We start from the raw sequence: 16,186 nt of genomic DNA, 5'->3' as shown, positions 1-16,186 counted from the left end.
AACGTCTAGGCTCCAAGGACTCTTTTACACTCTTTTATTGACACTTACCAGTCAAATGTGGCGATATTAATGATTTATAACGCTTTTAACGATTTTCAAACGTGTTTTTCGTGGTGAAATATGTGTTTACTGAAAAAGTAAAAGGAAAAGGAGGAAAAGAAGTTTGAAATGACTCGAATAATAAAAAATAGGCTTCCATTAAAAGAAAAAAAGATTTTTCAAGCGCTTATAATCGCCGATTTCTAAAGCTTTTCTCGATTTCCAAACGTGATTTTCAGGGTGAAATAGAGGTTTCCCCCTAAAGTGCCAAAGGAAAATAGCATAATTTTGGTAGATAAGGTAAAAAATGCGATAAAACATAAGTAGTGCAAGTTCAGTATTGCCTCCTGGATTTCACCAATCACGTATTCAGACCCTAATTCCAAAATTTAGTTAACCTTGCGCTGGATTTTGAGATAAATATTGCAAACCCACAACGGACCTTTCCAGTTCTTGCTTATCTTTACCGCATATCTCTCTTATCTCCAAGACTACAGACTGCGCAATGAAGGAGGGTCTCGTGCCTATGCCTAATCTGACGAAGAATGAGCAAGAGCAATCGTACATTTGTTTTTTTAATTGTGGTGTAAAACTTTTTAATTTATGTTTAGATGTTATTTAATTTCTTGTTATGTGAGTTTGAATTTAGTATGGTAGCCATTTCAGAAGAAAGTATTAAAGTAATTTGAGATGTTAAGATTATGAAGAAATGTCATTTCTTTAACAGAAATACTAAGATAACTTCTCAAAATGACTTCTAAATTGTTATTTATTTTGCTAATGCAAACAAGCATCTGTTTAGTAAATATAATTAAATTATTTCGTTTATTACGATTGTGTTAGTGTATATTACTATCGATATATCGAACTATTGACAAGAATGCCACATTTAGCTACCCCATTCAGTTTTTCATATTTAAAAATCATATCTTACCAACAGAACTTTCCAAATTAAACATCAAAATTATTTAACTGACCTTTACCCTATAGAATCAGGAATCCCCAAAGGAAGCGTACTTGAACCATACTTGTATATTCCCTTTACATCGGACCTACCAGAAATTGTAAATACTATCGTTGCCACATTTGCGGATGATATGACCATTTTATCTGTCCACGACAAACCGGTTCAAACTACAGCAAATTTACAGTTAAACTTGGATGAAATTTCACATTGGTTTAAAACATGGAGGTTCAAAATTAGTGAAAATAAATCAGAAAACATTACTTTTACCCTAAATCTGGCTACATGTCCTCCAGTATCCATGAACAATATTTACCACCCTAAAGTAACAGAAATAAAATACTTGGGCATGCACTTAGATGCAAAGCTTAATTGGAAGGCACATATCTGGACTAAAAGACAATATCTAAATTTTAAAATAACTAAGCTTAATTGTCTTCTTGGATCTAAATCAAAACTTAGTACACAAAATAATGTTACTTTGCAGAAAAGTTATAAAACCAATTTGGACTTATGGGATCCAACTTTGGGGATCATCAAGTACATCAAACATTGAAATTTTTCAACGATACCAATCAAAATTGCTACGTAAAATTGTCAACGCACCTTGGTTTGTTACTAACAGAACACTTCATAATAATCTTAGAATTTGAAAAGTCAAAGAAGGAATTACAAAATCTAGTGAAAAAAGATAATCAAATTGGAAAATCATTCAAAATCGTCTTATACAAAACAACTTTTGCAAAACTTATGACAGCTAGCCTGATCATACTACTGGAACGAATTACACGCGGTTGGTACCAAATGAAAGATATTTTCCTGTAGATGTGATGAATCCCTTTATAAATTAATATAGGCTCAAAAATAAACACAAGAAACTAATTTAAAATTTTAAAAATAACTTGGGCCGTATGGGTTGCCATGTAGGTAACGAAATAACAACTAAATGTAAACAGAAAATAAAACCAAATAGAAGAAATTCCATTTACATGTCTTATTTATAGCATAGGGTAAATATAGATAAGTTGGAAAAATACATACTTTTGGTCAAGTTTCCGACCACAAGGCGAGCTCTCATCTTGCACTAAATTTATTGGACAATCACAACACCATTTACGACATTAAACCTCCCATTCAGATTCGGCTGTGTTATCAAAATTATCTTTGTCAGCTAGTGTTGAGAGTGGTAAATCACTATACTTTTAACGTTGTATTATTGTTAATGTATTTGCTTATTTTTCTACTTTTGAAACAGACTGTAAATTAAATAAAGTTGAAACCCGATTAAGCTACAACCCATTTAATAGTATATTTCGTACCTAGGGCCAAAAATAAGGTTTTGCCGGCTCGAGATAGTTCGACTTCGTCTCGATCGAGAGCTGCAAAACCATTTCGGTCCGTGGTACGAACGCTATTTTGCACCACACTATACCCTATTGCCACTATTCACCTCTATAATAATGCACACTGATGGTTAGCACAACTACAACTTTAAGGTTATGTGAAGAAATAATTCGAGGCATCAGCAAAAATAAAAATAAATTGTTGCTAGGCAACGGTGACAATAAAATAATTCTATGGATACTGATTGTGTATTTAATATGCATTCATGTTTTAAGTAAGTAAGCGGGCAGCTAATTTTGCGGCCCTAGGGACCAGCGACCACAGAATTAAAATTAAAATTTTAATTCTGTGGTCGCTGCTAGGGACCTGCTCGGTCCCCGAATAACGATGACAGCTGGCATGGCCAGCAAAACGTAACTTTCAGCCACCAATTAACGTATGTAAAACCACTAAAACATCATAGTGTGGTGAAAAAAATTATACATACTTTCGATACATGCGATTGCATACAATCAAAGCTCACAACTGAGTTTAAATCAGCTGATTTTCACTTCCTAGGGAGAAAATAGTGAAAAGACCTACTTTAAGCTCTTTAAATACGGCTGTTTTTGCTGCAGTATGACTCAGCGTTTGCAGTATGCTTCAGTGTTTTAATAAATATTTGATAGTTAATTTGTCGATAGTGTAATGCAGGTTAATCTTATATAATTCATTACAATGATCAACCACCAAAACACATACTTCAGATTCAGTTAAGCCTAAAATTATTCAAAGATCCCGTGGGTGATAACATAGGTACCAAAAAGATATTTTTTAGATTTTAAGATGAAAAATTAACTGATGAAGAAGCGGATGAAGAAACAGTCTGATCTAGAGTTAAGTTCACAAGAACAGTGGGAATGAAGCTAGTAATTAAGTCTAGTAATTAACGGTAGTATACAAAATACGAAACGTGACATTGGATTGGGCCGTTGAGTATTTTGAATACAATAGGGGTACTCGTCAAACAGTTAAATAATATTATTTCTATGAATTTAATGGGTAACTTTAAAAGATTAGGTGGAATTTCTAACAATACTTCACCGTAATCAGCAGCAAACATACATAAGGAATTCCAGTTATTACAACAGACGCTCTGACAGCCCATCAACATAAGACCTGCAGACGGGTCAACGAATATGCTGAAAAAAATAACGAGATAAGTGAGTGTTAAAGTGACTATTTATATCCGGTCGTCATACGCCACGAGACATTCCGTCAGTGAATGGGAGGCCCACACAAGGGTGAAGATCGATAACGCGCTGCATTTGGAATGGAATAAATTGCACAGGTCCTCGAAAAGTACTAAATTCTCGAGTCCCGAAAAAGTCAAGTCCCCAAAATGTCTTATACACTTACATATATATGAATTTGAACGGATGGTGTTTTTGGCCTCTAGGGACTCAAAACGAAAAATTACATCGGTCCCGGGTCCAGGTGTTCCCATGAGTTATACGGTAATAGCTTATTCCCTATATGCGAAATTCGCTAAAAACCTAATAATTCTATAGAATAACAAGCTGTACCCGCTGGCTTTGCCCCGTTAAACTAATTAATTTTCAAGATTAGCTCGTTCGCATGGCTCAATCAAGTCCTGGTTGAAGTTCGTTCGCTACGCTCTCTCACCTTTAGGTTGGAGCTCGTTCGCTGAGCTCACTTGCCTTGGGGTTAACTCACCTCCAGGTTGAAGTTCGTTCGAAACGCTCACTCAGCTTTTGGTTGCAAATTAGCTGTTGTCATAAATTGTTAAATTGACACAGCTGTTATGATTCATTAATTCCTTTTAAATATGAAAAATCATAAGGTTAAGATGGGAAACTCCAGAGCCACTGGGGCGGAGCCCGAATGCCCGATCATAATAAAAACTACTTAGTTTTCCTATTTAATGCCCAAAGAATCGGTGTATCGAATTTCAGCCTCCTAGGTAAATGGGAAGTGGGAGAATTAGTGATGATGCGTGAGTGAGAGTGAGTGTGTCAGTGAGGGCTTTGCCTTTTATAAGTATACATAGCACATTCTACCAGTTGTTATTTTAAACAAGTTATATTGGACTAAAACAAATCGATGATTACAAAGAATACTTTAAAAAATAATTTGAACATCCTACTACTGTATTTTACTATGCACATTTAATTAAACTGCCATCCTCGTACCGAAGAATTAAATGTATCAATGGTCAGCATTACACATACATAGTATAAATAAGTCAACCATAAGTATGTATTTGAATTTTCTTCCAAATGCTGAATTTGTGTAACAAATACTGAATGTTACAGCTGTTATGTTAAGCAAATTATAATGTACTAAAAGCTAGCTAGAAGCATTGACTTATTGGAGAAGGTTAGCATCGGCTGCTAGACTTTTTAAAAACTAAAACTTAATTTATAAAAAACTGGGACAATAATTTTAAATTATGGCTTTGAAATTATCTAGTTCTCAAAATTGTCTTTCTTTCAACACAAAACTAATGAAAATCCATCGACTGGTTGATTCAGAATCGTGAAAAAACCCCATTTACGTTATAATAATATATATGATAGTTTGGACAGGTTTCAACCCTTCCGTGGCGTAATACATTACACAGTTTATATGTAGACTACATTATAACTCATAAAATAGTTCTACAATTAAATGGATCTCCTTTTACAAACGTATATAATAACCAGAAATGTTCAGATCGTCCTTGCGTGTATTTTATGCCACAAATTTTGACGAAAGGCTTTTCATTACATAAACTATACCTATTTACAGTGTTGACCAAACAGTTGGCAAGAAGCATTAATAAATAAGCTATGTACCAAATATGATAATTTTAGCTCTATTCTAATTATGACAAAACACGAAGTAACTAAAAGCGAGTTTTGTTGGTGTAGTAAGCGTTGCAGGAGGTCTACTTTACACTGAATCGACGTTCACTTTTATTGCTTTTGATCTTCCGACACTTTTGACTCAGCGAAACTGAACTTGTATTTTACCGTATTTCGTTATATTAATCCTGCTGTTGCATTAGGTCAAATTCCCAATAAGTCAATTGCTTTAACATAGACTAAACTTTTAGCCCGGACTGTACTATTTGACTTTCTGGGATTTTTGATCTACAGACACTGCAAACATTGTAGTTTTTGACCTAGCGGCACAGGTATAAATTATTTGATCTTCCGGGACTGTTGACTTTCAGCAACATTCCCGTGAGGAGGAGCCCAAATGGCAAGTACTTTGCGGGAATCCTTATCGTACAGAGCACAGGGTCTTCCTTCACCGTGAGCGTTGCAGTACGGGAGGGGGGCAGAGAGAGGACTTTGCCCTAGACCCAGATATCGTTGCCAATGGGCTAATTAATGAAGCTATTTAACAAAAGGTTAGACAGTAACAAGACCAGGGTTTGGACCGTTCCCTTGTAAAAACCATAAAAATTTCAATGGCTTAGATTTGCACGAACAAAAAGGACTTGATCAAATTACTTAACAATTATTGTCTTAGCCCTGATAATGTTTAAACCTTCAAATTCAAGTGATCTTCAGATAGTTGTTTACTCACTGAGTGATATTTGTGCCTCTCCTCAAGGACGTTGTAGATGGCTGCTATAATCTCTGCGTTGTGGTGAACAGTTACAGCAAACGTGTGTACCTGCAAATGACAAACAAGCTGTAACTAGGGAAAATTAGAAAATAAAATAACTTGAAACAGTAATTGAATATCATTTTTTACATTGAATGTTGGTTTACTGGAAACATTATTATGAGTAAAAATAACTGCAGAAACAATGACTCCAAAAATATTTTGGCTAAGCTACATGATATAAATTGTCACATTATTATTTTTAATGGTAGTACATATTTTACTGCAAATAGGATAATATTGTATTACAGTACATTACGGTACCTATTGTGTTACTTAAGACTACTACAGGGACAAATCCTTAAAACCTAAAGACTTTTATCGTTCTGAAACACATTTCCCATAAATCGAAAAACTACAAAAACTAAGCTGTTAAAGAAGATAAGGTTAGACAACTTTCTCCCATTACACATAGTAAACTTACAGTATGTATTGTTTTAGTTAAAGTTTAAGTTCTGGGAGGAAATATCCGTTTTGGGCCCCTCTGAACCCCAAAAAAGTGGTTCAAAGTGATGTTAGTCTGCGTGTCTATGTGTTTGGATGAGTACAGAGCCACAGACTATAACTGTGGTCCGATTTTTATGAAAATTGGTACCGGTACGGTTTATGGGTACTAATTTATAGTATTGCCAGGATATGTTTTTCATTTTTTGGAATTTTGGATTTTTATGGCGATTTTCCCATACGAATAACCCACCTTGGATTTTCATAAAAACAGCAAAACTATTTTAATTAAAATTTAATATGTTATGGCCCTAAGTCAAAACAAAATAGTACCACCGCCATTTCTGTACAAATTACAGTTCTAAAGATATTGCAATTTTTGTGATTCCCCATAAAATCTCATAGTTACTCCCACCGCTTACCCATGACAGTTTGTTGAATAATGGGAGAAAGTGTACCATGTATTTCTGATACCGTTTATTCAGTTTAAAATGCATAAAACCTGGCGTGGTCAGTAAGTGTACCCCCAACCACACCTTAAGAAGCTTAGTGAAAATAAGTATTTATGTACGTGAACGTATTTAACACTGACCTCGGCTGGACTCAGGGCAGCGTAGTCTGCTAGCCATTCTCTCACCAACTGCTCCGTCATAGCATAGCCCCGTGACTCCTGTCACCTATATAAAATAAATATTGTTTACAACAACTGTAGGCTACTTAGTTTAAGGTAAGGTCTTTTGATGGTACGTTGGCTTTTTCTGTTATTAATATCTCACTTGCATATCCTAGGACTTGGCTCACGCCCATAAGAGTTTAACACATTACTCCATGAAAGTCCTGGCATTACTACATGTATAATTGGTGATTGGCGGGATTTGAACCCTTGACCTAAGGGACCAAAGTTACACCCTACAACTAGACAAGCTACATGGGTTTACTAACTTATCATGTGTAAAGGTTGTATGATGAGAAACCTAAAGGGTTTGTATCCTCTACAAATGAATTCTTATACCTTGTGGCATATATCGATTCGGGATCGAACTCGTAACAGTAGCGACAACAAAAAAGCTGTTAGCGTAAGGGTCTTGGAGTAAGATTTGATTTCATAGCAAGTGCAAGGCGTTTGGGGTAATTTTACATTGAAACCTGGCTTTAACTATTAGCCTATTCGTAATACTTAAACAACACCTGCACAAGCTATTCAAACAAAAATACAAATTTTTGAAATTTAAAAACGTAGTGTTATATCTATCTATATATTAATAGGTACTTATTTAATACGCAAGCAGGAGTTTTGTGACAATTACTCCTCCGAAACTACTGAACCGATTGACATGTTTTTGCTGTCATTGGAAAGAGCGTAACGTGAAGTTGTGCAGGAAACTTTATTTTTAGGAAAATAATGAGAGAGTAAGGCCCTGGGACCCTTTGAAGTTTCGTATTCCTCCATAAGATTAACATGGAAAACAAAAATTGTTATGAAACTCCAGCTGTTGTCAGAAATTAAAAGTGAGAAGAAGAACATATATAAACAGTCAATAAGTTTGCTAATTTAACCGTTTACTACAAACATTTACTGACATGGTTGAAATTAAATGTTTACTATTTGAATTTGGGTTAGCGTAAATATTACAATGAAAAAAAGCGAGAGAGCCTGGATAAATTGATATCTTAAAAAGAAAACTGAATTAACACTGTGCTGCATTTCTTAGTAATCATTGAAAGAGCCGGATTGCAAACTATGGAAACATGAACATAGGAAAGTCATAGAACACCACCAAGGAGAAGAAATAGAAATGTGTTTTTTTTTAGAATTTATAATCGTTATTATGGACAACCTAATGCGGCTATAAGTAAGGCTATTTGTAGAAAACACTAAAAAACAATATCAGCTTTTGAAAAATGATAAGATATTTTCAAGAAATTTTGATTATATCGATCTGTTATGTACCTACATCATGAGCATTTCCAAAATCTTTGAGTTAATATTTTAAAGTCATCAGAAATTATGACTGTTATTCGTTTTAATAACGCCTGTAATACTTAGCAATTGCTCGAATTCGAGCAACAGGGACACTAGTTTATTAATTATTTTAAGTTAATTATATTTAGAACTGTAGAACTTCAGTGCAAGAGGGGAGGATTTGATTTCCGTCACATCTACAAAAAATATAAGTTTGGACCGCTATTTGTAAAAGCGTTTACCTATTCTCGTCAACCAACACCTATTTTTGACATAGTTCTTTGGTGTTACCTATTGTAATTTATAACTGAATGGTATAGTAAATCTTTTGAGAACCATCTCGTAAAAATGCGACAGCAATAGAGATCTAGAATAAAAAAACAACCTATTTCATTTCACTTCAGTAATAAATTGTGACAAAACTTTTAAATTATTAACAAGAAAAAACTATAAATAAAAATAATAGTGTTAATTAGCTACATCCTAATCTTGAAAAATTTGACTAAATTAAAAATAAATTAATAATTAACTAACTCTTAATTTACAGATCAAAAGTAAGGTTACACTTAGGCCAACTGGGAAGAAAAATCAATTTATGTTTATGTAATATCAAATTTATATTTAACTCTGTTTAAAATTAACTGAATAATTATAAAAGAATCGGAACTGTTCACATGTGTTATGTTGATAACCTCTTTGAAGCTTCATATGCAATGGTAAATGTTATCAAGGTTGAAACATATCTCTGACACTGTGACTCGATGAGTCACCATATTATTGTGATAGAGTGAGTCGTTGAACAGTAGATTTAAATCATTAAATTCAAACCTTTTGATATCTATTTGATTTTTAGCGAATTTCCCATATAGGGAATAAGCTATTACCGTAGTACTCATGGTAAGACCTGGACGCGGAACCGATTTTTTTTTTCGTTTTGAGGTCCCTAGAGGCCAAAAACACCATCCGTTCAAATTCATATATATATATAGATATATTTATATATTTATATATTTATATATTTATATATTTATATATTTATATATATATATATGTGTCCGTCAGCACGATAACTCAAGCAAAAATTATCCGATTTTGATGAAATTTGGTACAAACGTGTAAACCTACGTTTATTCGAACGAGTTCGCGATCCAGCATGATCGGACCATGGGAACGGGTGTTTACGGGGGGTTTTATGGGGTAAAAATAGGTTTTTCCCATTTTTGACCCAAAAAACTTAAAATTTTGCAATTTATTTCCAAACCATTTTGTAGAGCTTAAAAAAACAAATAATTTAGTATATTGAAGCGTTATTATGCGCCTAATGGTTACGGAGAAAATTAAAAAAAAATTGTAAATTTAAAATTCTCATGTTATTCTTATGGAGAATAAGTAAATTGTTGTAGTTTGCTTGTTTATGAACATATTTTGATCAAATTTGGAAAATGCATTCATTTCATACTAGACTATTACATTTTACAAAAAAAAATACCCTTTTACCCTCCCTGTTGCAGCAAACCTAAGTAATCGTTAAAATAATGTTATTTGAATAGGGAATAAATTTGATATTTTTAAGGATAAATTTTAGTGTAAATCCAGTCAGGCAAATGGTAATTCGCTTAGTCTGCAGGTTTGCTGCGGCGGGGGTATTATAATATTTAAACCTTTTAGGTTACAGTTGATGGATTATGGCAGATAAACTATTGTCATTCTACAGACTTAGAAAACAAAGTTCTTGATCATTTACAGTACAGCTGCTCTTAAGTAAAATCAACAACTGTTTGACTGTAATAGCTATTTACCTTACGAGAGTAGTAAGAGCGTTTTTACATCACACATGTTGAATGTTGTGCAACGAGCGGAATCGTGTTGCATAATTCACCCAAGTGATGTAAACACGCTCTTGCGTAACAAGTAACGTACAAGATTTTACCTGACCCGACAATATACAGGGGGTTACGTGCAATATTTTTCATTATCCATTTCACTCATCTTCTAACAGTAACATTCTTTTACAAACAAAAGCTAGATTAGGAAAATTCTTTAAAGCATAACAATAAAAAACAAGCGCGCAGCTGATTTCTAGCGTTGAACGTCGTTGGCTCCATAGAGGTATATTTTCTTAAGTTGAGCACTCAATGTTATTTAAATGGGTTTCATTACTTCACCGAGTGAATTTTTGAAACTACTTCACTCGTGAAGTAAAGAAGTAGTACATCAAGCTTGGGATAGGGAAGTTTAACATGGCGGGTTAGGTAAACATCATTAACATTGTAGATCGTGATGTGTTCCCTAAACTAAATGAAACTCCCAACTTAAATAATGCTAAAGCCGACTTTTCCCCAGACTTGACATACTTTAAATGTGAACCTGTCAGCGACAAAGAAATAAACAAAATAATAAGTTCTTTAAATAGTAAGCATTCATCCAGCTATGATGAAATCCCAATGCCCTTAGTTCAACATGTTAAGAAATATTTAATACACTTTATATATATATATATATATATATATATATTATGATGATTTATACTGGACTATATTCATAGACAAAATTTTGCAGACTTACCTCTATTAGGTGAATGCCACTCCTACAATACCAGAAATAGGGGTAGGTACTATTGCAGCACCTGCCCATAGACTAGGTCTATATGAAAAGAAAACTACCTATGCTGGAGGTAAATTCTAAAACCGTGAGTTGATATTTATAAACTGCCTGATCACATTAAGAGAGAAAATAATTTGTTCAAATTAAAAAAAAAAAAAACATTTTAAGTCACTACCTCTATACTCTTTAGAAGAATATATGTTAAATTAGTGTTTTATTTCTATTAGACTTGTTTTCTTTATGTTAAGTTTTAGATATAGTTTTTGACGCCATTCCATGTACTGATTTATGTACAATATGAAATAAAGACAATTTGATTTGATTTAAACAGTTGGCTAGAAAGGGTTTAAAGCCAATCTTCTCCAGAAAGTTGAAAACAATTTTGATGAAACCCCTGAATAGATTGTAGTGAATACAACATAAGTAAATGTTGAAAAAATCTGGCCAACTACCTTACACCAATTTTGACATGAGTAACTTAATTCAGTAAAGTAGTTCTCTTAATAGCTTCCGAGATTATATCGAGGATAGCAATAAAACTCCTAAAGACATCACACTATAGGATCTTATTAAATTGTATGAAACTCATACCGTGCAGTATCAAACCAAACCTCACACCTGTGCAGTATAACAGAATGGGGATTCAGCAAATCATAACGCATTTCCTATAATGTATATTAAAAATAAAGCCTTTCTATTTACAAAATAAATTAGTAAAGCAATGGTTTTTATTTGATTGACATCATTATAGAGTGTTTAGTCATATTTATATTTGGTTATTTTTATTGTAACCTAAAATACACTATGGAGCAAAGAATATATTTTGTTGGTCAAAATTAATATTCTGGTGAGTATGTCTGTACTATTTCTGCAGTAGGCCTATTTTAGTTTTCAATATACTAAGTAGGCTATGTATGTTTTTACTCAAGTTAGCAGACACTATAAAAAATTACCTCAAAAAGCTTGTCAAAAAGTAGAAAAGTGCTAAGTTTAATTTGACAATTTTACATCATAATATAAACAATTCTGCTATGTGTAGTAGCGGGGGGGTGGTCGAGGGGGTCGCTCTATGCCTCAGTACTGGGCCAAATTCAACGTTCCGCCACTGCAAAAATTGCCATGACAACACTGCCTAAGTTAAGAGTTAGGCTATGCTGAAGTGTTTGACTCTCAGGAAGTATTTTTGCAATTCTTGATAGGGTAAGTCAATAGACCTGGGGTGGACTTCCGTATCGGTAGGCACAAACAAAAGAATGAAAATATCGATCGATATATCAATCATTCGATAAACTGTTTGGTTAGTTATGTAAGGTTACGGTAACCTAAACCAAATGATAGGCCTATATATTGAATGAAACAATCGAATAATCAATATTTTCATTCGGTTGTTTGAGCCAATACAAATACGGTAGTCTACCCTAGACCTGATGGGTACCGTTTCTTAACTGGGCTATGCTAATATTGATTGAAACTATCAAATTGAAAATATTGATTAATAGATTACCTTTTTAAATACATCTATTATAAAATAAAATTATCATAACCAGGTTAGGTTATGTTAAACCAACCAAACTTGCTAATGGTGAAAAAATCGCATGAAGGTTTACTAATGGAATCGATAGTTTCAATCGATATTAACTTACTTACTTACTTGATACTTGTCTTCTTTATCATTGACCGTGGTTACGGATTGATAGCGTCAAATTTTTAATACTATATAATAAAAACATATATTTACAACATAAATACTAAGGCTAAAACTTAGGCGGAAATTTCAACCCGGCATGAGAGGTTCCTCTACCAACTCTTGCACACTATAGAGGGGCCTTTGGGGTAGACTTCTGTATCTGTTGGCACAAACAACCAAATGAAAATATTGATCTATATATCGATTATTTGATGTATCGTATGGTTAGTTAGGTAAGGTTAACCTAACTAACCAAAGGATATATTGAATGAAACAATCAAATAATCGATTTTCATTCGATTGTTTGTGCCAATAGATACGGAAGTCTACCCGGCCTTTGCAAGAGAGAATTGCTCACTGTCGCTTTAAAAGCTTTCAGGTCTAAGTTCCTGACTCTTTCGGGCAGGGTGTTAAAGATCTTTATAGCGGGTAGCCCAGTTAAAAAACTGTACCCGACCTGATTCAGACCTACAAAAGTAAAATATATCTACTTTTCATACCTAAGCATAGTAAAAGCCAAATTCAATATTAGACCTACTCCTTGCATCTCTATCCTATCAATTTAATAAGCATGTCCTATAAACATCAAATAGGCCTATGATTTAGGTAACACAGATAGGCCTACCCTTTTATAGTTAAGTGTCTGATAGGTTTTGAAAATACTACTCAAGTAATGAATAGCATTAAGTAAAAGATCAAGTCATGTCAAATCAAGTATATGAACTGAATGGCCAAATAAATCATTTGAATCATTTGAAGTCAACTCATTAGATCTAAACCACTTGTATGCCATCACTTGTATTTAGGACCTAGGAAAGCCATAACGTACTTACAAACGAATTCTGCCCTAACACTGTCACTTTGAGATTAATCACAAGTAATTAAAATACTCAATTGAAATAAGTTACAGAAAATAAAATCAATTACATAAAATTGGGTAGCAAGAGCAAGACCTACCTCAACTAGTGAATTTGGTTCGATTTTGACGATTATGTTTTATGTTTGACTAAAATTTCGACGTCTGCTTTAATCAGGTGCGGCAACTACAGTCGTTAGATTGTGAAATAGTCTTGAGATTAATGTCTCAGAAACGTTGATTTTAGAATATTATTATACAATGCAATATTATTTTGTAACACAAAATATTGTTTTGCTTTTTTAATAATACTAAAAACACACCTTTAGCGATGAGTCTCAAGGCTTATTAGTGGCATAGCTTATATTTGGGGATTTGTGGCACTCTTTGTATAATGCAAAATGTGGCAAATTAAAAGTTAATCCCACGCAAGGGGCGAATCTATGCTCTACATTGGATTAGATATTTATCCTACTTCTTGAATACTTGATTACTGCATCCGTGACCGACAAAGTCGGAATGGAATGAATGCGTTAAAAATCATCATCAACCTTTTAATAAAAAAGAGTACAAACTTTCCTGCTCACATTACAAAGCTCTATGAAGAGAAACTCTCATTAATGCCTGGCAGGTCCGATCATCTCCATGGTGGAAGGGCTTCCACCATGGATTCCCCGCCCTTCCCACCCACTTGGAAGTCTCTTAAGATTTGAGCCTTGAAAATGTAAGAAGGGATTTAAATGCTGATGGCTGTTACTCAGTCAGCTGAGTAGTGATGCTGGATGCTGTAGACCTTTCTACAGCATCGATGAATATCTCAAAAGAGTTCAAAGCTTTATTTATGTATTTCCTCTCAACGGTTACTCCGTTTTACAGCAAATTATGGTAGCTGATATAATAGTTTCTAACAGTTCACATAAGTACTAAAACAACAGTAACTATAACAATAAATATACAGATATAACAAATAATATAACAATAACAAAAGCATAAAGATATTTTATCGCAAAAACCATAATAAATAGTAACAATTTCGACAAGATACAATTGTAAATGTAAGTGCTTGACGCTTCAATCTCGGATAATTTAAGACAAACGACAAACAATGAAGAGCTGAGAAGGTAAATTAATAGGATGCCTGAGATTATATGAAGCCTGACTCATTTAGAAAACAAGAAACAGCGAAAGATATAATAACAGGGATGGATTTATTATACCGTTCAGTAATAATTACAATAGGGTTAACGTAAAAGAACTATGCTGAAATAATAAATAAAATAAAATTATATCAATAAGAAAAAAATGTTAACCATTGCAAACCATGCTGAAATGGGTTAATCTCACACAGCAAAAAAAGCGGTAAAAACCATCCAATTTGTCTTGGCAAGAACTTGAATGACTAAAATAATGTTTTCACTGCAAGGACTCAAATCAAATCAACTACATTTTTTAATTAACTTCTTTTGTATTGACGCCTTTTCAATCTTTAAGATTGCAAAACAAAGTACTCTGCTACACAAAATTAATTTCTTGTTAAAGATCAACATTCAAATTTTCATTAAAACTTGTACATTTCAATTGAGGAAAAGTCATAGTTGAGTGAAAATTTAAAAACGTACGTTTTCATGTCCCTGGCCTTTTACTTCGTAGATACTGGATTTGTAGTTTATTATTATGTGTTTTAATTTTTTTTGGGACGGGGGCAACATATTACACACATTTATTTGGTTTTAAATAGGTTCTAGGTATTTTTTTCGTATTTTTAAAGTCTCGAAATTCACGACCATGACGTGTCCCTAGGGTACATTTTCCAACTTTCACACTGTTTTTAGACTAATTATTCATGCCGAAATATATAAAACCATATTTTTATGTCATCAATGGTTATTAAACGTACAAAAAAGGAGCATATTATAATTTTATTGTCATTACAAACTGACTACCATGACAAAATAAGTCTGTCCCTCGATTTGGCGTCACGACCATTTGGGAAAAAATTTCAACTTTGGAGCACGACAGTGGCAAGCCTGGCGTCGATGGAGTCAGTTGGTTTTAGAGACTAGTTCGGGGTGTATGTCAGGATTGTAGTGCCGGTCGTTTCGAGTTGAAAGGAGGAATTACAAGATTAATAAAGGAAAGATTGTGTTTTTTGTAATTTTGGTGTGTCCATGACCGTACGTAGTCATTCGATGAAGTAGACATGGTGTTAATTTTTGTTTATAAGATATTTCAATTGCTAGATTAACGTAGAAGTCCACTTTGTATCCTCGAACATGAGGTGCAGGGCTACCGCCAGAACAGAGCCAAATAACACGTAATTTCACGACCAAAGTTTCACGACCATCACGGGTTTTTTCACGACCAATCCAACATTATAGATTATAGTGTGTTTGGTCGTGACAATAACTTTAATATAATTGTAAATTGAACAGTTTAGTTCAATTGAAACACATATTTTTATTATAATAATTGTGATAATTGAAGGATTGTTTAAAAAAGTTTAGATTATTCCAGACAATTCACGACCGTACCGCTTGTCCCTGACCATCACGTTTATGATTTCTATCATAAAAATTTCAAAAATTAAAATATCGTCATATTTCAATGTTTTATACACAAAAAAAACAC

At 33.5% G+C, this 16,186-nt stretch overlaps 1 protein-coding gene across 3 annotated transcripts in view; it reads right to left on the bottom strand.

Moving 5' to 3' along the window:
- LOC128992867 (hyccin-like) overlaps positions 1–13,694 on the bottom strand; it is a 44,092-nt gene extending 30,398 nt beyond the window's left edge. For 2 of the 3 annotated variants that reach the window (XM_054416626.1, XM_054416611.1), the window contains exons 1-3: positions 13,660–13,694; positions 7,041–7,125; positions 5,924–6,013 (exon numbers count right to left, since the gene is read on the bottom strand). In XM_054416626.1, the coding sequence (XP_054272601.1) occupies positions 5,924–6,013; positions 7,041–7,100 (150 nt within the window). In that variant the 5' untranslated portion in view covers positions 7,101–7,125; positions 13,660–13,694. Of the gene's footprint in view, positions 1–5,923; positions 6,014–7,040; positions 7,126–13,629 lie in introns of all 3 variants that reach the window. The other variant, XM_054416617.1, reaches the window with a different exon arrangement.
- Positions 13,695–16,186: the final 2,492 nt, after the last annotated feature.

This window comes from Macrosteles quadrilineatus, unplaced genomic scaffold, assembly GCF_028750875.1.
Source record: "Macrosteles quadrilineatus isolate MER2022 unplaced genomic scaffold, UCM_ALF_1.0 Scaffold_1__1_contigs__length_201487025, whole genome shotgun sequence".
Classification (NCBI taxonomy): Eukaryota; Metazoa; Arthropoda; class Insecta; order Hemiptera; family Cicadellidae; genus Macrosteles; species Macrosteles quadrilineatus.
Note: the sequence above shows the minus strand (reverse complement) of the source record. Positions and strands in the feature narration are given on the sequence as shown.